Genomic DNA, 24,785 nt, shown 5'->3' with positions numbered 1-24,785 from the left:
TCGAGTCAACTTAGCACAGGTATTTATTTCAAGGTTTCAATCCGAATAAACCTAAGTGGAAATTCGATAGTATAGTCTTTTGACACAACCAACCGCTGACCGCCCATTATTGGAAGGAACGACGCAACACGGTTGACCTTCGACATTCGAGCAGCAAAGGGTTACTACTGTGGGGGCAGAGTTGGATTTCCTGTTGTTGGGATTACGGAAGCCACTCGGCATCGGGATTCTGGGGCATGACGAGTTTTTCCACCCGGTGACCGGAGGAGGGACTGGCTGTCGGTGAGCCTTGCTCTGTGCTGCCCGAGTCGGTGTACTGATGGTAAATCTGCAAGACAAAAAGCCAATAAGCCAATATATCGTGTTACACGAACACGACGAACATGAGAAGCCACCGATGACGACGACGACGAGGTGCACAGTGGGATGAATGATTGAAGTCGTGGCCTTTTTTCGGTACCGCGTTAAAATATGTGACATGGGCGTAGCCAGTTTTTTTCATCAGGGGCTCCCCCTCCCTTATATTAGTAATAGCGATTTTTACCACTTAATAAAAGGCATTGCCATTGCCCCCTCTGGCTACGCCCATGCGTGCATGACATCAAACATCATCATCAATTTTAACGTAAACGTGGTAAAACATGACGATAACAATTTTTTGACAAATTTAAAAAAGGCTGACAAAATCTGGTCAAAAAGCTGACAAAATTGGGGGTAGACAAAATCGGGTCATTGGGTAACCAGAACATTGAATTCGAAATTCCTCTGTAAACATTTTCAAAAACGATGTCTTTGGCAAAATTGTAGATTGATGAACTTGTAACAAGTTTGCTAAATACATCAACTATTTCTCTGTTCACCCTACTGAAATATAATATACCTTTTTAAATAGGAATTTAAAAGACAATTTTCACCGTCTTCAACACATAGGCTGAAAAATCACTAATATTAGGCAACGGACAACACGAAACACCCATTTTTCGCTCGACGAAAAGTTTTCACCGACTGAAGCGGGAATCGAACCCACACCTTGCGGCACAATACGCCCAGACGACTGACGCCGCTAACCGTAAGGCCACGAAGCCCAATAATTCTGAGTATTCGTGGCTTACAGGCCAAACATGAGTTATCCAAAATTTGTGGTATGTTTTATCTCTTTGCAAAATCTGCGTGTTTTATGCCTATGTTTTATCATGTATTATTGTTATATTTACCAATATGTTTCTTCAAGTTCCGGACACTGTACTCATTATTTATCATATTCTGACCACTTTTAACGTTGGGCAAGTTTGATCAAAACATTGATGTTTCTGAAAAGACTTAAATTTGAACTGTCGAATCGATTCACCGATCTGATCAAATCGTTAATATCGACGAAAGGGAGGGTATAGAATAAGGAAAAATTACATTTGCATTAAAAATTCATTTATTTTTCAATCAAATCATTTTTGAAATAAAAAAAAAAAAACATTGAACACTTCAAAGCGGAATCGTAAAAGTTTTATTTCTCTATCAATCCATCGAAAAATTCTTCCCGATCCCATCAAATTGAATCGAAAGAAAAAAATCGGGAAGAGAAAATAGATTCAATCAATTTCTAGTGCTCCTTACATCGATTCAAAAAATCGATTAATCGAAATAAAAACATCGATTTTTGGAACATCGATTTGAACCCAACGTCATCACCCTAATAGACCCTTATGATTGAAATTTCATACGTCATGAATAAAACCATTTCTCGCGTTCAGTATCATACAGGCGTACCTGCAGTACACGAAATTAAATCGATTTTCTTAACACTTCACGAAGCGGCATAACGAAGGACAATGAGAAGTTTATACTGAATCAAAAATAGCATTCGAAAACAGACACCAGGCCAAATAATTAGCTAAAGGAAACATCGATCACTGCAGTTACGCCCTTATAATACTGAACGCAAGATTTAAATGAAAAATATGGCAATTCAATACAGTTGAACTCATTATCAATACCTTGAATTGCATTATTGTTAAAACACCTGTTGTTCAAATGATGATAACGGCATTAGACTTGACATGCGAATGACTGCCTTTTCAGTAAATTTGTTGTTATATTTAAATAAAAATGTACAACGTACAAAATTCGAGTGTTCAAAATATGAGTCTATTCGACAATTTTACCACATAACATAAGTGGAACTAAAGCTCAAAAAGTGATACCTACTTTTAATGTTTGCATGCTGGTATAAGGACATCGAAATGTCAAAAGAGTTATATCACCAATACAACAATCGACATTGCATTGGAATGAATCAAAAATAACATAAATCCAGAGTGGAAACGAAGGATATGGAAATATTTGTTTTTGCTACAACTTTTGAATTAGATTTACGCCACTCCTTTCCGAATAATTGAGTCAATGTTAAGGTATCTATGTTTTTTTTTTTCTAGCATACAGTATTTTATATATGAATAGAAGGATTTTGGAAAACAAAAGCTTTTTCACGGAATGAAATAGGAACTATTTTTAAAAGCCCATGAAAAAAAATATGAAAATATTCTGTTGTTATCAAGCATGAATATTGGAGAGGCTTACAGAAAACATTTACATTTATGAAAAATAGAAATGTGTTTTGCCTTCAGACATTGTTTTCCAACGTTCTCGAACATCCCTCGATCCTCATGTTTGCAATCTTTGCTGCAACTGGTCTACTGCTCGAATCATATGGTTGTTGTTTACAATTGGCAATGACAGTTCGATGTCTTCTATACTCGATATACCACTTGCCAGCAGCTGAAAGTGGGTACAAGTTTTCAAATCGCTTTCACTTCTTAGTTCTTTATATGTTATGTGATTTTACGCTACAAGATAACGATGCTCTATGAAATCAAATACCGTTTTGTTTCAAATTCCATACAGAATCATATTTCGAACACACGTCTTTTGTATGGAGATCTTGTTCAAACTTTATGTCAATAAATTTCCAATTGTTATTACGTCAAAAAAAAAAAACAAAATTGATAGTCATTTGCTTCTCAAGTTTACATAATGCTCTTAAGGACATATCTCCATCAGTACCAAAATGGCCTCTAATATGGCACCTTACTTCCCCCTTCACTTTCCACTCCCTCCTCCCACGCTTCTCACAGTGTTTTGGAGAGAGATCACAAAAAATGATTATTTGAAGCTTCTTCTTCTTTCTGGCGTTACGTCCCAGCTGGGACAAAGCCTGCTTCTCAGATTAGTGTTCTTATGAGCACTTCCACAGTTATTAACTGAAAGCTTTCTTTGCCAATTGACCATTTTCGCATGTATATATCGTGTGGCAGGTACGAAGATACTCTATGCCCTGGGAATCGAGAAAATTTCCATTACGAAAAGATCCTAGACCAGCGGGATTCGAACCCACGGCCCTCAGCATGGTCAGCTGAATAGCTGCGCGTTTACCGCTACGGCTATCTGGGCCCCTGGATTATTTGAAGCTACTAACCTTATTGTAGAGCGGTGGTTTCTTAACTGAAAGCATTCCATAATGTGTTTTTCACAAATTACCTGTTTTTGAATGCAAACAAGTAGTTATTGCTGTGATTTGTGTTGTTAAATATCACGCACTATCGAATCACTTCTTCTTCACGCACCGTGTTGTTGTTTGAAGGCTTTTCGGTGCCTGTTCTAAAATTCAATTTTCATGGTATTTCTACTCTCCGTGACAATTCAAAAATCTGGTGCGATACTTGTAACACTTTATGTTTTCTCGCGCCGTACTCCTGGGAGCAATAAAACACTTAAATTCACCGATTTGTGTGTGAAAAATAACACCGGAATACGAATTCACTGGCCCAACATTGTTTATGAATCGGATGCGCAGCTCTCACTGATTGGAAGTGATGTCAGTTTTTATGTTTGGAATTAAAATTGTTTGGATATTCATACACTTGCTACAACCACGTATTTCACAATTTCATAACACTCAGAAGGTGTACAATGTCACAAGTGTTGCAAAACATTTTTAAGCATGAGAAAAACAATGTACGACGCAATTCAACAGCAAAAATGAATATTAGATATTATACAGTACAATTGACTGTAGAATTCAAATGCATACTGATGGCAACTTTCTCCGTCCGTGAGAATCGAGAGAAGAGAGGAGAAAACTGCCAAAAAAAGTAAACAACACACGCATGGTGTGAAAAATGCTTATAATTTTGGTCAAAAATCATGTTTCCACTACCATATGGAATAAATTGTGTTTTTGAGCTTTAAGGAAGTTGTTCAAGAATTCATATCGACAATAATACATTTGTATGAAACGTGTGCAAGTAATACTGCCTACATAATTCTGTAGGTCGAGGTATACATGGAACATAATGATTTATTTTTGGCCGACGCACATAACATTGTGCTCCGCCGTGTTGGGTGGCTTGAGAGGGTGGTTTGGCGGGTGGCACGAGTGGGTGGCAACATTATGTTTACGTGCTCAATGGACCTTCACCTTAAAAAGTGATGGAAATGTTCACATCATGAAGCACCTCACGAGTGTAAACCAACGCAAAACAAACATGACAGACTCGCAAACATCGGGGCATCGGGAGTGGTTAAAGGCCGCGGCTGCAAAGCAAAGCCATGCTGAAGGTGTCTGGGTTCGATTCCCGGTCGGTCCAGGATCTTTTCGTAATGGAAATTATAAGTATAATCGTACATGCCGCACGATATACGCATGCAGAAATGGCAACTTTGGCAAAGAAAGCTCTCAGTTAATAACTGTGGAAGTGCTCATAAGAATACTAACCAGTGAGGACGTAATGCCAAGAAGAAGAAGACTCGCGAACAAGCTTGGTGTGAGTAAGTTCGCACCCGCCTGCTCGGGAGAACATACAAAATGAAATAGCAAAAAGTTCGCGAATATTTACTCGCGAGTCCGAATAAGGTGTAATTTATCACGGTTTTGACACGCAATACACAACAGCAGCAGTAAGCAGCCAGGGCCCAGGCCATTGTGGAATTGAGGGGAATGATTACAAAATGACCACTGTGTTCTTAATTTAGAACAAAATTTTGTTTCATACTTATGGTGTAACATAATACTTAATCATGATAAAACATTATTTCGTTAACCGCACTCAACAAATTCGGATTATTCCGAGCTATTATGTGCATTTTATGTCACTGGTAAGCCTTAGGTAATCGTTTTATGAACCTAAACGATAAATAGCCAAAATAATCGACTTTGTGGAAGTGAATATGGTTTTTAAATGCAACATTATGATAAAATTTAAATGAACATTTATTAATGATTTTGATATTATTTCGGAGGATGAATGCATATGAAATCCACTGGGTTTAAACCAAATTATAACCAGTTGCATATACTGAAGGATGCATCTGTATTCATAAGTATCCAAATGAGGAAATATAAATGTCATTAACTTCAATTTAAATCTCTTATTTGAACGTTTCTTCTGGCCCATAAATATTATAAAGAAACCTATCATATCTGATTTATTATAATCAAACATTACATAACTTCCCAATGTTTGAAAGATAAAACTTGTTTTGAATATTAAAAGAATAGTTTGTTCATATTTAATTGACTATTCAGGTATCAGGTATCAGAAGGCCGGCTCCAAAGGCACGTTCCCCACCAGTTGGGAGATTTGTGCCATCGCCATATTTGAGCCTATTTCATCATCTACCCGATGGGAGAGGAAAGGGAAGGGAAAGATGGGAGGAAATAGGAGTGGGGTCCCTTGAAGAGGGAAGATCGCATAAGCGAAATGAGAGCATGTAGCTCCATACCACAATGGGTTCGAACAGCGCCCTAAAAAGGGCACTGCAAAACGCATGAGCGTAAAGAGAGCCTATAGCTCATTACCACAGCGGGTTAAGAATAACAGGATGTCCTGAAGATTCAGGCTTCTGTATTCAGTTTCACTTAATAAGTGTTTACCAAGAAATTGGAATCGCATTTGCGCAAAAACTGGACAGTTACATATCAGGTGATACGAAGTTCCATAATCGGAGTCACAACTATCACACACAAATGAGTCAGCACGCTGAATATTTGCCATGTGATAGTTGAGTCGGCATTGGCCTGTCAACGCTCTGACCAAGAGACTGCAATTCTGCTTTGACAGATTTGTTAAATACTTCGCCACCTTTGGAGATGGCTCAGTAATATACAATTTTGTTTGACGACACGACTCCAAACTATTCCAATATTGCTTGTGCTGAGTTGCCGCCCAAGAATTTATCTGAAGCTTCACCCAGCACTTCGAAATTGGAATAGCCGGCTCAGGGCCAATGAAGTCATGCGATGCTCCATCGCGAGCTAGCTCATCAGCCAATTCATTTCCAGCGATGGAAGAATGGCCAGGTACCCATACAAGGTTTACAGAGTTGACTGAATTCAGTTCCTCAATTTGAGTTCGACATGCGATAACAAGCTTCGACCTTGAGTTGGCCGAAGCGAGAGCTTTTATAGCAGCCTGACTATCTGAACAGAAGTATATGACTTTACCCATTACGCGCTGTTGAAGTGCTGATTGCACTCCACACATAAGAGCAAATATTTCCGCCTGAAAAACGGTGCAGTTTCTACCAAGTGAGTAAAACTGATTCAGCCTTAGCTCACGAGAATATACTCCTGCACCAGCTCTACCTTCAAGAAGGGAGCCATCAGTGTAACATACTATATCGTTTGATATACTTCTTTCCAAATAGCCAGACGTCCACTCTTCCCGTGAAGGGAATTGTGTGGTAAATGTCCTGTAAGGAAAGTTACAAGCAATTGTGAGATCACTTGGAGCAAGGACAATTTTGTCCCAATTCACCAAAAGTGGAAACAACGAAGTGTGTGTAGATCTACGATTCACTGGATTTTTCTCCAGTAGATCCAGTACCCATAAACGGTAAGAGCAAGAAAGTGCTTCTTGTTTAAGATATATGTGTAGTGGCGCAACGTCGAAAAGGGCCTCGAGCGCTGCTGTGGGAGTTGTAGAGAACGCACCAGACATCGCCATCAAGCACATCCTTTGGAGATGGCCCAATTTTGATTGGATTGTTCTCACTTCGCCCTTTTGCCACCACACAAGACATCCATATGCCAATATTGGTCGAACAACTGTTATGTAAATCCATTTGATATATTTGGGTTTGAGGCCCCAAGTTTTACCAAAGGTTCGCCGGCATTGACCGAAGGCCATACAAGCTTTTTTGACTCTGAAATCAATGTGAGCTGTCCATGAAAGTTTGGAATCTAGAATGACTCCGACATACTTTACTTGATCAGTCACATTAATCTCAGTGCCAAAAAGACGTAAAGGTCGAATTCCATCGCGGTTTCGTCTTTCCGTAAAAAGAACAATAGATGTTTTATTCGGGTTAACCGAAAGGCCATATTGGCGACACCAACTCTCGACTACCTGAAGAGCACTTTGCATCAGGTCGAATAGGATGCTTATGCACATACCACCTATCAGAGCTAGATAGTCGTCGGCAAATCCATAAGTTGGAAAACCGCAATTATTGAGTTGCCTCAATAGCGTATCTGCTACGAGATTCCACAAAAGTGGTGACAAGACTCCCCCTTGGGGGCATCCGCAAACACTCAATTTTCGAATCGCTGCTTGACGCAATGTCGAGAAGAGATGTCGGTTTTTGAGCATTTGATGAATCCAATTGGTAATCATTGTAGGTAGCCCATGGTTTCGTGCGGCTTCCAATATGGCATCGAAAGACACGTTATCAAAGGCACCCTCAATATCCAAGAAAACACCCAAGCACGATTGCTTCTGAGCGAATGCTTTCTCGATATCGTATACAACTTTGTGTAAAAGAGTCACAGTGGACTTTCCAGATTGGTAAGCATGTTGATTCACATGAAGAGGCATGTTTGCCAAATAAACATCACGGATGTGATGATCGATAATGCGTTCCAGACATTTCAGAAGAAAAGAGGTCAGACTGATTGGTCTAAAACTCTTCGCTTCCTCATACGACGCACGTCCTCCTTTTGGGATAAACTTTACAGTAATATCACGCCAGGATTTGGGAATGTACCCGGTAGCAAAACTGCTTACAAGTAGCTTTTTCAAAACATGTTTGATAGACTCAAATCCCTTTTGGAGCAGAACAGGATAAATCCCATCCGCTCCTGGAGATTTGAAAGGAGCAAAACTATTAAGTGCCCATTGAATCGATTCAGTAGTTACGATACTGCGAGCCGAGGCCAGAGACTCGTAACTACATGAAAAGACATTTGGTTCATCCGTAGATGCTATGTCCACACATCCGGGGAAGTGTGTATTGAATAAACATTCTAAAACTTCTTCATCGGAAGAAGTAAAGTCACCATTAGGTAAGCGAATTTCGTTCACTTGGAAATCCTTAGATTTTGCAAGAATTTTGTTCAACCGACTGACTTCACTCAAACTGGAAACATTTGTACAAAGGTTTTTCCAGCCGAATCGTTCAGCAGAACGAAGGGCCTTCTTGTAAGCCTTGCGAGCTGACTTGAACGACTCTGATCCAGCTGAACGGCGTCTGTTCCAACTCCTTCTACATTGTTTCCTGAGTCTAGTCAGATCGGAATTCCACCATGGGGTCCCTCTTGTAGTCTTTACAGACCGCAGAGGACATGCTTCTTCAAAAGCTTCCATAATGTAGGATGTTGTAGTATCAACGGCATCATCCAGATCACTTGGATTTTCAATGGACGGAGAATATCCATGAAATTTGGTCGCAACCAATTCAATGTAGAGTTCCCAGTTTGTTGACCGGGGATTCCTAAAACGCAAAGTCTGCGCAGTTACATTTGAATGTTCAAAGAAGATGTAGCGATGATCAGATAATGATTCCTCATCTGATACATGCCAATTCGTCAACTCGTGACTGATTCTATTCGAGCAGAGCGTTATGTCTAACACTTCTTCTCTATTAGAAACCATGAAGGTTGGGCGATTGCCTATGTTAAGTAATCCAAGGTCTGTACTACTTAAGTATTCCATCAGACTGGAGCCTCTCAAATTGATATCCGAGCTGCCCCAGATGATGTGATGAGCATTGGCATCACTGCCCACAATCAGCGGAAGGCCTTTTGTTACGCAGTGTACGACAACTCGTTTGAAGTCATCCGTTGGGGATGGTTCATCATGTGGTAAATATACCGAACAATAGACGTATTTCCTGTTGAGGTCACCAACAGAAACATCGATTGTGACAGCACATACATCTCTGGTAGTTAACTCAGAAATGAGTGTAGCAACGATTGCTTTATTAACGAGCACGCATGCGCGGGGCATGGAGCGCGAGTTTGCCATTTCAAGCTTGCTAAAAGTAGCAAAAACTGGGTCCACAAGGTTACCTAGATAGAAGTTCCCTCTACGAAAGTAGGGTTCTTGAACTAGCGCCACTTGGGCTGCACCATTTTGCATGAGTCTGAACATTTATTAATGATTTTGATATTATTTCGGAGGATGAATGCATATGAAATCCACTGGGTTTAAACCAAATTATAACCAGTTGCATATACTGAAGGATGCATCTGTATTCATAAGTATCCAAATGAGGAAATATAAATGTCATTAACTTCAATTTAAATCTCTTATTTGAACGTTTCTTCTGGCCCATAAATATTATAAAGAAACCTATCATATCTGATTTATTATAATCAAACATTACATAACTTCCCAATGTTTGAAAGATAAAACTTGTTTTGAATATTAAAAGAATAGTTTGTTCATATTTAATTGACTAAACTACTCCTCAAAATATAAAACAATAAAAATCGTATTATGAGTTCTTACAGTTCAATTGTAATTCTCTGAACTTTTTTTTCCAAACATTATTATTTGATTATTTGATTCATGGATCATTCCGTTGAGGGACTTGAGGAACAAATACAATTTCATGATTGCTATGTTTCTATAATGTAACAAATATGCTTAGTTAGTGCGTAAGAATATTTGGCCTAGGGAAACGCTATTATTGCCATTTTTGAATTCGGTGTGTATTATATTTTTAGAATCTATGCAAATAATAGAAACACATTACTTTCTTTAATATTATGGGGTTAAAAAGTGACTCATGATCGGTGTTGTTAGCAATGACGGTAGTCGGCACGTTATCATTGACATTCGGCAGTACAAAATAAAAACGTTTATTGAATGCTCTATCATGATCATTAAATAAACGTTTTTCTTTTGTACGTTCGACGCTAGAAAACGGTATGGTTTTGTTCGTTCATATCTTTTTTGTAATAATAGTTGTTTCCGCTACATGTGTGCCACATTCGATTAAACAAAAAAAAAACTTATTGTTAATGATTGGACATTTCTGAAATATATGTAAAATTTGTGGTTCATCAAATGTCATCGTGTCAGATGACATTCTTCACACAGTTTTAATATTTCTTGATAGTCCTCCTATCACTCGTGAGGTTCGTGAGAGATGACGGTAGCGGGTGATTGTAGAAAAAACAATTGATTGCTGACCATGGGAGTGTAGCGAACGTCGTGAGAAATTTCAAATATTACAGCATTGCACTATGGTCCAGGAATCAGTTTTACGCGGAAAGATGCATTTCGAGCTTTAGAATGAAACATTAGACAAAAACGGTCTTCTACTAAGTTGTTTGTATTAGTAAGGTCCTTTGTTTGGTGTTATTAAAAATTAGGGTGGACCACATCTTCATAGAAATTGTGTAACAAACTTTCTCATTTGTAGAAATTATATTATACATGCTTCAGCAAAGTTGTAAACCATTCAATTTCAAGCAAATTTGTCAAAAAAAATTTGTTTGTATCTTCTAAGTTGACCGATTTAGAGCTATTTTCCTACGTTGACATAGGGTGGTCCGAACAAAACTGGTTTTCTGGCTCTAGTGTTTTCAATTCAAAATAGTCTGTAAAACACTTTTAGAGCTTTGAAAAATGCGTAATTTGGTGAGTGAAGAAACTCGCTATCTCCTTCCGTTTGGGAGTTATTGTTGTTTTTCTCTCAAAAACATGCCTACTTTGATTGAGTTTATCTCTGATTGGGGCAAACATAAAAAATATATTTTGACGGCATTCAAAAGTCAAAATAAAATTGTATATTTAATCAAAAAATTACAGATGTGTTATTTTTGTAACTCTAATAAAATGTCTTGAAAAACAAATATTTTTTATCGCAAAAACTTCAATAACTTTTGAATTAAAATAGATATCAACAATCTTTATGCATGAAAATTTGCGTTTTGTAGTTCTATAAGTCGTTCATAGACGACTTTGACTAGAAACTAATATTAAAAAAAATTGAGTTGAAAAACTTTTTTTTTAGTTGGACCACTCTGCGATGATTAGGAAAAAATACTCAAGATTGGTCAAATTTTGAACTACAGAAACATTGTTTTGGCAAAGTTGATCAAAATTTCAAGTTCTACTGTTTTGTCTAATAGTATATACAAGTATTTTTGCAAATAAAAAAGTTGATTATATGATTTGTTTGATATTGTGGACCATTCGGTTTTGAATGACACAGTATGAAAGCTTACATTTTTAGAAACAATTTTGTAGAAGATCATTTTTGTCTAAAATTTTATTTTCATGCTTAAAATGCAGAATATCAAAGAAATACATACTATGAAAATCTTCAAAATAGTTTTAGGGCCCTATTTTTCTTATTTCAGATTTCTCGTCAAAGCGGTCTATGAACGACTTGAGGAACTTAAAAAAACGCAAATTTTCATGCAAAAATATTGATCTATTTTAGTGCAAAAGTTATTGAAGTTTTTCTGCTTAAAATCCTTTGTTTTTCAGGGCATTTCGTACTCATGCTACGTGCACTAGAGCAGCGAGCTCGATTTTGCGCACGGGGTCATCTACTCTTAATACCTTCAGGGCTTTTAGGGGACCATTAGTACGGACTTCAAATTTTTACCTGATTTTTACCAAAACGAGCACTTTACAATGATGAACTTATAACATTTCGCAATTTCGAAAAATAAGGGTCACTAGGCCACCAGTTAGGGTAGCTAGGCATACCAGTTTCTAGACAGTCCTTCCGATGTTTGGCCCTTGAATTTGTTGTTTTCTGATTTTGAGCATAGAAATCGATTTATTGCCGCAAGAGTGCCTAAGACACCATCCGCCACTTCTATAAATCAGAGTTCCATAGCAATGAGACCAACAAGCTATGGAGCGCCAGGAAAATCTGGAAATTTTGAAAGAGAAATACGGATTTTCTAAGATTATTCTTTCAGAACTTCCGTTACGGATTTAAATTGTTTTTTTCCAAGGATACCTAATGAGATTCAACGAAATTTTTTAAATGTTTCTTCAATGAATCCCTATGTCAGTACTCCTAGGAATTCATAAATTCATAAGGATCGTGTAAGATATTCCCTTATATTTGGAATGCATCCAAAAACATTTTAAAAACTACCAAGAATTTCTTCCGGAATTGCTCAACGGAACCTAATCGAATTTTTACAGTGTTATTTCTAGAAAACCTTCCAAAAAGCTATGAATAATTCTAAACTTTTCTACTAACATATCTAGTTGACCTTGAAGATATTCTTACAGAGTTTTAATCAAGTGTTCTTCAGGAAATCTACCAGATGTTCTTCTAAGTCTCCTCTGAAAGAATGCCTTGGAAATAATTTGGAAAAAAGGTGCAGTATTTCCAACAGGATGCACTGCAAGCTCATTTGAGAAACCACTGAAGCTTATTTTGTAGAAATTGTTGTAAAAGTTACTATCAACCCCTGGAGAAGTTCATCAATGATACTTTGGGCTCTACCCCATTTGGCATAAAGCCATTTGGCATAATGCCGTTTGGCATAATGCCATTTGGCATAATGCCATTTGGCATAATGCCCATTTGGCATAATAGCCATTTGGCATAACGGCCATTTGGCATAATTGAACGAAATATTATTTTTCTCTCACATTTCAAAACGTTTATTCAGGTATTGAAAGACAAGTAAAGTTTATTGGAAGAAGGGGAAAATATTGACCATGATTTTAAGTTTGAATTAGTAATGTGAAGTACAAGGAATACATTGAGAAATACTCGTTGTCACAAAGTGTGCATTTGAGGCTGATGACTAAAACATCAGCAATGTAAAGTCATATCTGCGATTGAGCATATCATGGAGATGGAGATCCAAGCATATGGGATAATTGATTTTAATACAGCATCATTAGAAAGGTTTCAAGTTTGAGTGTGTTGAAACACAAACACCGAACCGAATCGTTGTGTACAATTTGACCAAATGAAAGAATGGGCTTGACTCTCACAAGCTATGAAATTACATTTGCGGCTGAGTACTCTCTTGGATTTTTTTGAATTTCACGTATACGTTATATATCTAGAGGAGAAGTTGAAGTGGCAGAACCTGCATAATAGTGCAGCCAATTGTTCTAATTTTACAGAAATGAAAATTACGCGTTGGTGCAGAACAATTAATATAGATCAGTGAATTTCACCTTCTTCCAAACATGAGCTGTTCTTATGACTTTGCGTTTTAGCTAATTTTAACGTTTATACCGTGCTGCTTCGAATTGCTAGACCCTTTGAAAGCCGAGGCATGTTTCTCTTTTGGACCTTATTCCGACATTCTCGTAGCGGTGTCGATGGTGTAGTGGTAAGCGTGATTGTTTTTCACACCAGTTGGTCGGGTATCAATTCTCGTCGACGCCGTCGGTCGCGTCTTCTTTCGGAAGGGAAGAAAAGTCCTTGGTCCCAGCCCATTTGCTGATGTGTTCGATATGTAGGGTCCCAGGAGTGTGTGGTTGGGTCTCTGGGTATCGGAATTTTAAGGCTTGGATTCTAGGCCCAGGTGTCCGGCCATTTGGCCGAACGCCGTTTGGCCGAATGCCGTTTGGCTGAACGCCATTTGGCCGAATGCCATTTGGCCGAACGGATCGTTTGGCCGAATGCCGTTTGGCCGAATTACGAACAAAAAATATCAAATTACTACAACACTTACGTGTAAGATTGTTTGGTATTGCCCAATAATTAATTGACTTTAATGATGTGACGGAACGTTATGTTTGTCTATATATTAGTGCTCCAAGAGAATGATAAAATTGACCCGTTAATTTAGGACGAAGTTGTGAACTCCACTCATAGCATCAAGACTCAAAGCTCATGATTGTTCCATCTGGGGCTACCAACGGTATGATGGGGTTACAGTTTTTTAATGATTTCATTAGAAGTTTTTTCTTCTTTTAAGCATCGGCTATTCTTTCGAGTTATACTGGTTTCGTTACTGTTGGCAATAATTCAGCTTGGGGGTCATGCACAAATTACGTCACGCTCCAAGGGGGGAGGGGGTCAAGCCAAGCGTGACAACCCTTACAAAATTTTCAAAGGACTCATACAAAAAACGTGACATAGGGGGGGGGGGGGGTCAAAAAAGTTGAAATTCAGCGTGACATAATTTGTGTACCATCCCTTATATGTTAATTAGGAATTTTACCTTCTTTAAACCATCGGCAGTTCTTTGTAGTTATACTAATATAAAAATTGTTTGCATAGCACTTGCTTAAATTTTCATAATAGATAAATTTTTCCTTCTTTTGATCATAGGCTGTTCTTTTTGTTTCTCCTCCAATATTAAAAAAGACAAAAAGACAATTTACACCGTCTTCAGCCATAGGCTGCACAGACTGAACATAACGAACATTAGACAACGGACACACGGAACGACCAATGGACCAGTGAAGAATTTTTCGTTTGACGAAAAGTTTTCTCCGACTGGGGCGGGAATTGAACCCACACTCCATAGCACAATACGCCTAAACGACTGACGCCGCTAACCGCATGGCTACGAAGCCCACAAAGATTGCAGATTGCAACATGTGAAATGAGCTCTGTACCATTGCTTGCGTATAGCAGTAAACCGATTGACTCGGTGAACAATTACGTGGAAAAAGTTCACAGTTTCTCCATTGTGAAAAGAAGAAGACAAGATTTGCGGTTACTAGAATTATGAAACAATTTACTTAATACGATTCGCGGGATCGAAGGAATCCAGTCCTGCAGCAGGACTAATAAGTCGTGAACCGTTTTAGTTACTGTCAAAAGCTGACTACAAACACAATGCAAAAGCTTCGGCTGGCAGCTATTACCACTAGCAGAGAAGTGAATATTTACTTACATTAAGGATGTTCTTCTTTCAGCACTGACTGTTTTTTGAACTAACACCAAAGAGCCAATTATGTGTATATCAATGATATTAACCTTCTTTAAAAATAAGCTGCATAATTTCTTTGAAATTCAGTTTCGAAACTCACTACAATAATATGCTAACTGTAATTCACTATTATTTCCTATTTCGGCCAAACGATATTCGGCCAAATGGCATTCGGCCAAACGACATTCGGCCAAATGACCCGGAACCCTAGGCCCAGCCAGAACAGTCTTATCAAACAAACAACTGGCCCAGATAAATAAGAAGTGTTTTTTCGCCTTAACTCTCAAAATTCGAAGCGTACGGGCAATTCGAATCAACACAATATTATGTAATAAACTTCAATCTTGGCGTGCCTATGATTCGTTACGCTGCAAACTAAAAAGAACAGTTTATGTTTGAAAGAAGGTATAATTTCTAATAGAGTAATTCGCCAATTGTTGAATGCCTAAAGGCTAATTGTAGAACACGTCATTAGGAATACATGTACTGTCAAAAAAGGCAAGATTTTCAGCCATTCAACGAGATGTTAACTTCCCTACTGAAATATTAACCGATATCAACTGATTTTTGTAGCATTTAAGGCAAAGCCTCACTCTTGAGATTGTCCTTCTTTAGAACATTGGTAGTTCTTTATATTTGGTTTCTACGCCCTCAGAAATAAAATAAATCAATATTTCTAGAGGCTAAGCTAAATGGTTTCATATAACTGCTTTTTCAGCAGCGACAAAATTGTAAAATCCAAGCCACGGTCAAAAATCGAACTACAACATAATCACAAATAAAAGAAGTCAGACGTTCAGAGAGCATTATACGATTGATTAAAGCGAGATCACTTTATGGTGGCAAATTTAATACTCCTCATATTACTCCTTCATGAAGCGATACGAATAAGTACTCAAATCTACAAGTGTAACTTGGAAGGCGCCGGTCGGAAGTGATTCAATTCTATTGTCTAGAGTCGAAGATGACACATTGGACTAATCGAGTCCAAATTTAAGATTTTTTTTTGTGGAAATGTATTCTTCAAATTATGCCAAATGGCCATTATGCCAATTGGCCATTATGCCAAATGGCGTTATGCCAAACGGCATTATGCCAAATGGCATTATGCCAAATGGGGTAGAGCCGATACTTTGAATGCGTGCTTGGAAAAAAGTATGAGAAATCCCGATGAAATTCTCACAAAAAATCCGGGGTAAAATTTCTGGAAGAATCTCTAGGGTAATACAGAAAAATTCGGATAAATACTATGACAAAAGTCTGGAGAAGTTCATATAGCATTATTTATACCATTTCTTGAAAAACTTCATAAAGGAAATTAGCATTTGTCAATAATTAAAGTATTGTAATTTTTCTGATGAGAATTCTAGAAGCATTATTGGAAAAACGAAGGGGCAGTTCTTTAATGGATCTCCAAATTAGTTTTATTTTTTTATTTTTAAACAAATTTATATTTTAATCCTTGATTTTTTTTTATTTAATAAAACATTACCTCGCGGTTTGGAAAACGAAAGTTTACTTTCTGTTTTCCCATTTTCAAGATTCATTTAGAATATTTTTGATACATTTGATTTGGTATTTTTTAACTCGTGCCAATCAATCGTACCATCGTAGCTTTCCATTTTAAGCTTTCTACTAATGCAAAACATTATACTAGAAAGTAAGCCTAAAAATGCATTACCACATGAGTGCATATCCTAATTCCATAACCTTTACATAATTACATTTACATTTACATAATAATTTCATGCAAGCAGGGGTTGGATTCTGAGAACCTTGAGAATATCTCTCTCTTATCATGATTTGCAACACATCATGAGAGCCTGCTTATCATCTTCTGTTACAGTGATTTTATCAGCGGGGAAACATTGCATCATAAAACCCATTTAAACAAGCTCCAAAATTTGGAGGACACTATTGTTATAGGATGTGCGGAAATTGTTAATCGTGTCAGTAAAACAACACATCCACCCTCAACGGTGAATAAGCGAGAAAAACGGGTTTTATCATCACACTCTCATTTGGGTCTCTCGTTCGCTGCAGCGATTTATCATGCTTATTACAACTTGCGATACATTGCCGATCATGGACCGATACGGGTAGGATGCAGGCATGGCAGAATTCGTTTTCAATTGATTTTGAAGCACGATCAAAGCAAGCGAAGAAAAACATTATATCTGTTCGGCCATGTATCGGTTGTAACAAGTCTGATAAATAGGAGCAGTGAACGAGAGCCCCAAATAGAGAACAATGATAAAATCATTTTTCTCGCTTGTTTTGCATTGGGGGTAGGCGTTTTATTTTACTGGCACGATTAACAATCCCCGAACATCAGATAGAAATAGCACAGACCAACAGACGTAACATTGGCGAAATTTCCATCGACCACTTATTTAAAGATCATTCCAAATTTGATATGTTTCACAAATCACATTCAGAGGCGCACGCATCGTTTAACTTCGCGTTTGATGTATCACACTACTGCCATCTGCAGGTCTTGTTGCAAAAACAGCATTTCGTGCAACATAGTAGAAGCATTAACCTAAGAATGCTAATGTCGCTGCTGTTCGTGTTACCAACATCTAGTTTGCCACGAATTGACAGCCTGAGTACCGGGCATCAAAGTGTCAAATCAATTATAAAAACATAAACAACAACAAGGCATTGAACAAACAATGAAAAACCATAATTAAAGGTAATAATAATTAAAATCAGTTTTGTGACATCAGCGCTACTAGCGTTCTACTACTAATATTTCTATTTGCAACATGCTCACCAGATGATGATGGTGTAAACTGGGTGATTGTTACAGTGAGCGATAATTGAGACATTATCTAAATTTTCTCAGGATTCAATCCCAGGTAAGATGTCTTTTTTCGCTTGCTTCGATCGTGCGTCAACACCAAATGAGAACGAATTCTGAAATGCAATCGAGATTTCGTATCAAATGATTTGAACACACGATGCGCCATATTTTTTTAGAATTTTAATCTGAAAACACCATACCGATTAAAACACCTGCTACTGAAAAAAGTTCACGATTTTGATCATTCGTCCTACTGTGCGGTGGATGGGGAATTGCGGATGGTTCGAAAATAATTCCGGACCAGGTACAAAGGTCTGGTGAAAAGCACAATATTTGATTTCGTACGACGAGTTGTGGGAGTTGTTTTTTTTTGGTGAGAAGGATGAGCGAAGTAGTATAGCAACCAATTACATGAAATCCGGAGTTTTTATGCTTATATAGAGAATGGGGTTACACAGAGTTCTGTTTGATCTTTCGACCTTGACACTTGCTTTTCCCGGGGCAAGCGACGAGGGCAGGATCAAACATGTCGCGCGTCGGTCTCGTAAGTGAAAAAGTGGCGTGATCGGTGAGTTCGGTTGAAGAAAGTGAAAAAGTGCCGCGATCGGTTAGTTCTGTTTGATCTTTCGACCTTGACACTTGCTTTTGCCGGGGCGAACGACGAGGGCAGGATCAAACATGTCGCGCGTTGGTCTAGTAAGTGAAAAAGTGGCGTGATCGGTGAGTTCGGTTGGAGTAACTGAAAAAGTGCCGCGATCGGTTAGTTCTGTTTGATCCTTCGACCTTGACGCTTGCTCCTGGGCAGTGCGTCAAGAAAGCCCGAACAGTTTTTTTTTTTTTTATTATTCTTTTTGGGTCGCGCGCTTATTTTTTTTTCCTGAGTGCTTTTTTATAGCCGAGCAAACGAGTGAAGCCGAAAGTGGATTGTGGCTGCTCAGTCAAGGATAACGGATCAATTGGTGAGCTCGTTTCATGCTACTATTTCTAATCTATAAAATATGTATGACTGCACATTCAATCGTTACAATGGTGGGATGCAAATATGATTTTTCAACAAACTATGGATGGTTCGTCACTGTGAGTGGCGACACAAACTCTGATTCATGATTTATTTATGTTTAACATTTTTTTTTTCGGAACACCTCTTATATACCTTTATTTTTGTAATTAAAAAAACTTTGAATGGTTCAACACTACAAGTGTAGACTTGCGAAAGGTTCACTTTATTCAACAAACTTTGGATGGTTCGCCACTGTAAGTGTCGGCATAAGAATAAGAGTGTTCTATGATGTCCCAACCAATCGAGTTTTTTGTTTCTTTTCAAATGAGTAAAATATAATAACACATGCTTTCGTCCTGTCAGCTGTAGGAATGTTACATTTAGGTATTTGTTCAACAAACTTTGAATGGTTCGTCACCTCATGTGTCGGCATAATTTTCCTCTACATAGAAATTGTTCATATCAAATGAAAATATTATATTTACGTATAAGCATGTATATATCTCACAAATCATTGTTTATCATGGTCTAATCGCTTATCAAAGTGAATCCTATGACCCAACGATCCTCCCCATTAACAAACATCCCTCCCAGTAACCTTTGTGGAGATGCAGAGGCAAACACGGTCTCCAAAAAGCAAAGGTTACACACTAACATTCCTTCCCCCAATCCCACCTGACTGCAAGGACGTGGCCGGCGCCGTTATTGACCCTGTATAAATAGAGGCACTGAATTATGCACACTGAAGAAGATTATGGCCAATCCCAGCCGAACTTCTAGTTGATTCTTTGTGCATTTTCACTGACTTCGGTCAATCACGGAATAGCAACCATTGATATGTGTAGTCAGTCTAAGCTAAGCTAAGCTAAGCTTATATAGAGAATGGGGTTACACAGGTTGAAGAGCAAGTGCACGCATCCTGTCAAGCTTGTCGGTTGGTCGGGATGGAGTGCTTCTGGTATTTTAGAATAAATGTGTAACCTTTTTGCCCGCATTCACGGCATACTCGAACCCATCGCCGATCTTTTCGCCGGCCTTGCGGAACACGTTGGCAATGTTTTTCGTCGAGAAGGTGTTCGAGTCGATGTGGATATTGAAGCCGGCTTCTCCCTCCTTCGGGCACCCGGTTTGGTCGATGATGCTAAGGTCAAAGGGATCGACCGAAAAGCTGGACAAGCGGTTGCGGATCTGAAATGAGAGGAGATCGTGATGAATATTTTGCCATTGATCAAATAAATTTGTACTGTAGGGGAATAAAATGAATACTTCAATGCTTCGACAAACAATTTCGTGGATAACATCAATATTCAACTATTGACCGGAGTGTGTGAAGATGCTCAAAAATCAAATCAAAACGGTTCTTGTAAGAGAGCCAAACTTTTTTGTTTATCGTAATGATCGAACGGATGGAGCGTGTGGGTAGAGTTGCCATCATCATTCAAAGGCTTATAAAAACAAAAACAACTTTTTAGGTCTTATGAAACCTTATTGAAACTTAAGGTGTTTCTGTTAAAATCCAGGTTGGCAAATATACTTTCATAGCTGCTGATTTGCCTTTTCAATGCACTGGACAACAAGTTAATAATATGCTTCAAACTGACTTGCAAAAATTGATTCGCAATAAGACAAAAAAAAAGGAAATTGGTGACTTTAATGTCAAACATTGCTCATGGCATTGGACTTGGATTGGATTAGCCAATTGATTACTCAAGCTGATTTTGATTCTGATCATGTCCCTTTTACATTTCAAATATCCCATAAAGCGAATCTCAATCCTGTCAGCTTCACGTTCATTTATCAACGAGCCGACTGAAATACATATGAAACATACGTCGATAGCAGTCTTGCTCTCTTAGGCATAAGAAAAGCATTCAAACGTGTTTGGTATGAAGGCTTGATTGTTAAATTAAAAATCTTTAATTTTTCAACATACATTGTTAGAATAATCTCAAGCTGTCTGTTAAATCGTATGCTTCTGGTTAGTTATCAGAATTTCAAGTGTGAAAGACTTTCTGTAAGAGCTGGTGTTCCTCAAGGCAGCATTTTGGGACTTATCTAAGTTATCTCACGCATATCAAAAATGTTTGTTTGCGAATGACACAGTCCTCTCCGCCAAAGAACGAAACCTTGGTGTCATCGTAGTAGATCGCAAAAAAAGTTTGGAAACTTTTTCTTCACCTAAACTTAAAAAAAATAAATGTATCATTCAATCAGCAGAATAAAAGAAACAGTAAAAAAATACCTTGGGCGTGAAGCTACAACCATCAGATTAAAGATAAACGCCTCGAATACAAAGGTTTGGATAAAATGCTACAGGACATGCCAAAATGCACCAGGAAGCTGACAAGTTCACGTCACCACGTGTATTACCATCAGCAGCCAGAAGCCAAGCAACATTTCAATCAAGAGCTAAACAAACCACTGTAACTCGACAAACAATTCACTTCAGCCGAGTATGCAAAAACACATTTATGGTAACCAAAGCACCGTACAATGGCAAAGTGTACGAACTTTTGCGTGTGGTAAGTGGTGATAAAATATTCATTTCCTTACCCCACCTAAATGCCCAGAAAACACACGCTGCCCTGTAGGACAACTTTCGTCCTTTCGCCGAATAAAAAAAAATGACGACAGGCCTTGTCTGGCCTGGCCTGCCTGTCTGGAAGCTAAAATTTACTGGCCCCTTTTTCTGATGGTATCTTATCGTCCCTCCAAAAGAGATACCCGATCAGTGGATTACACCAGAATTGTTACAGAGTTCATTACTCAGTTAGCAAGTTTTTTCTAACAAAATATGTTTAACTGAAAAGTAGTTTAAAAAATAAAATATTTAACATAGTTCCCCTTACAATAAACAACATTAAAACATAATATATCTTACAATTCAAACAAAAATATAACTAACAATGTTTGGATTTAAACAAGAACATAACGCATTGTGCTATTTCTAATAACACACAGACAACTAGAAGTCGCATAAAAGAATACGTATAAAGTCGTTTATTTGTTCGAACAACATCGCATCCTCACAACACGGTGAAAGAAGTCGTTTGACTGACGAGTTTCTTCGCGTAAACCGCTATTTTCTGAGTTCATCAGTACATTTGGTTCTGTTCCGCATATGAAGTATGTTATGTATAAACTAAGTCGCATCAATCCGTAGCTACTGTCAAATCATCTTTGTTATCATAAATTTAGTCGCATAAGATTACAGATTAATTCACAATCAAATCTATATACTCGCATTGAATGCCGATTTTTGTATAATATGCGATCATGTATAATATGCACTATATCACCTTCATAAGGCATTTTGCGACATCTTATACGGAATCTTTGCACATACAACAATCGTGTAACACAAAAAATGATTTCATTACACGAACATTATAGTGATCTGGGCAGAATTATAAAAAATGTTATTTTATAACTTTTTTAACTTTAACAAATGGTGCTTAAATTCATTATTATATATGATTTTGTTTTTATTGTGTAATAATTTCCTTAAGCAACTCAGAACGCTTCTGACAAAAATGAAATGAAAATTAATAATCTGTAACAAATTTATAATCTGTAACAATAATTGTAATCCAGTTTTATTGTAATCCTCTTATCGGGTTGGTACGAACATTACACCCAGCGACAAAACTCCCCTGGCTTGGTTGGAGAGGATGCTTTCCATGGCAGCGATGCACTCTTCAACCCAAAACCGCTTCGTCGACCGCCAGAGATCGCTAGAGCATAAATAGTCAAGAGGATACCTATCACCCAGCCGACCCGAGGAAACGCGTGGCACAAGGACCCAGCAGAAAACCAGCAGCTTTTTTGAGTTACTCACTGAACTGGGGGGGGTATAATCTTCCTCTACCCGTCGAAGAAACCATGGGCGTTTGCAGTATTTATATTGGAGGGATGGGGAGGCGGGTTGGTAAATGGCTGGGCATGGCGTACCACTGGTGCTTCGCGTACCTGAAGGAATGAAATAGACCCCTCTGTGCGCTCCTTAGCCTCCTGCCCAGCAACTCCTATCCCTACCTCCTCGCGGTACTGACCGGGGTACGAGTAACATTGGAGAAGATCGGGTAACCAACCCCCGGTGGGAGCTTTGGTCGTATGCTGACAGGGATGGGGAGGTTTGCTTTTGCTTTTGTTTCTGCAAACCTGGAGCGTCTGTACTCTATGTTAGGAGCGGCTCACAACAGCGTCTGTTCCCCATGTCAGGGGCGGCTGATCATCGTTCGAGTGCCAGAGAATGACTCTAAGCTAACCCGGGTAGAGGTGAATAACAAAATAATGGTAAAATAAGAACAAATTTTGCAATCATATCTAGTTTAACCATTATTATGTTATTAATATATTATAAATATTTCATCAATAGCAAAACATACAATCATAGCAAAATTTGTCATTGGTATGTTATACTTGAAAGTCATGTAATAACTAATCAATAACAAAATATACTATCATGGTAAAATTAGTTATTTGTGCCAAAATACTAAAAAAACATTAAATATCTAAAGAATAACAAACATCGCTATCACAGTAAAATATGTTATTAGTTTGATATTTGAAAACTTTATTTAAATAATTCATAAGAACAAACCAACATCATATTTTGCCACAATAGCTCATTTTACTATTCGTATGATATTGAAGATTTAAAAAGCAAATGTTTTTTGCAGGAGAGCAAAAAGTTTATTTTTCAATCATGCTAAATTTAGATAATAAAGTCAAAGAACTTAAGTTACCATTATTTTGATCTACTCGTGAATAGCTTATTTAGCTATTATTTTGTTATCAATATCTAAATAATAACATATTTTGTTATTTACGGTTGCCTATATTTTTGCTATGATTTTGTTATTAGAATGGCAAAATATGATATTATTTAGTTTTTGTGCCATATAAACTTAGTTATTATTTTTGTTATTTTATCTCTTATTTCAAACAAACAAAGAACAAATTTTGCTATTCAAACATTTTATTTTAATGGTAAGTTTTGTTATTCTTTTACAATTCTCCTCTACCCGGGAAACGGCGCACTATGGCCCGGCCCTCCGAACATTTAGAGGGAATGGTCCTCCGGAAATCTAAGGGGTTGGTGTCAGGCCCTGCAAGCTAACCGTAAAAACATCAAGCAATGAATAATCAACGAGAGAATACGAACCGGGACAATCGGCGAAGACCACAGCGACGTAAAGGAACTAGCGATTGGAAGCTCGGTACGTGGAACTGTAAATCTCTCAACTTCATCGGGAGCACACGCATACTCGCCGACGTGCTGAAGGATCGTGGATTCGGCATCGTAGCGTTGCAGGAAGTGTGTTGGAAGGGATCAATGGTGCCAACGTTTAGAGCTGGGAACAGCTTTTATAGTGACGGGTGATATGCAGAGGCGTGTGATCGGGTGGTGGCCGATCTATGAGAGAATGTGCAAGTTGGGTCTTAAAGGCCGGTTCTTCATCTTCAGCATAATAAATGTGCACAGCCCCCACTCCGGAAGCACTGATGATGATAAAGACGCTTTTTACGCGCAGCTCGAATGCGAGAACGACCGCTGCCCAAGCCATGACGTCAAAATCATCATAGGAGATTTAAACGCTCAGGTTGGCCAGGAGGAGGAGTTCAGACCGACTATTGGAAAGTTCAGCGTTCACCGGCTGATGAACGAAAACGGCTTACGACTAATTGATTTTGCCGCCTCTAAGAATATGGCCATCCGGAGATCACCACAGCAAACAGAATCACAAATCGACCACGTTCTGATTGATGGACGGCACTTCTCCGACATTATCGACGAAAGGAACTATCGTGGCGCTAAC

The 24,785-nt window shown here is 38.2% G+C and overlaps 1 protein-coding gene and 1 long non-coding RNA gene across 3 annotated transcripts in view; both read right to left on the bottom strand.

Moving 5' to 3' along the window:
* The window catches only part of LOC5578236 (apolipoprotein D), a 146,722-nt gene continuing 121,937 nt past the window's right edge, over positions 1-24,785 (bottom strand). The window contains exons 4-6 of one of the 2 annotated variants that reach the window (XR_002502535.1): positions 19,839-20,151; positions 18,375-18,400; positions 206-328 (exon numbers count right to left, since the gene is read on the bottom strand). Coding sequence is in view for 1 of the 2 variants with exons in the window: in XM_021854302.1 (XP_021709994.1) it covers positions 203-328; positions 19,945-20,151 (333 nt within the window). In the remaining variant the exon portion in view is untranslated. Of the gene's footprint in view, positions 329-18,374; positions 18,401-19,838; positions 20,152-24,785 lie in introns of both variants that reach the window. The other variant, XM_021854302.1, reaches the window with a different exon arrangement.
* Positions 2,943-4,647, bottom strand: LOC110679505. Its single transcript, XR_002502536.1, has 2 exons — positions 4,472-4,647; positions 2,943-3,032 (listed from the first exon to the last, which is right to left on the bottom strand). It is a non-coding gene; the product is annotated as an uncharacterized LOC110679505 (long non-coding RNA).

Source organism: Aedes aegypti, chromosome 3 (genome assembly GCF_002204515.2).
Source record: "Aedes aegypti strain LVP_AGWG chromosome 3, AaegL5.0 Primary Assembly, whole genome shotgun sequence".
NCBI classification, from domain to species: Eukaryota; Metazoa; Arthropoda; class Insecta; order Diptera; family Culicidae; genus Aedes; species Aedes aegypti.
The sequence above is the reverse complement of the archived record's forward strand: the minus strand, read 5'-3'. Positions and strand labels throughout refer to the sequence as shown.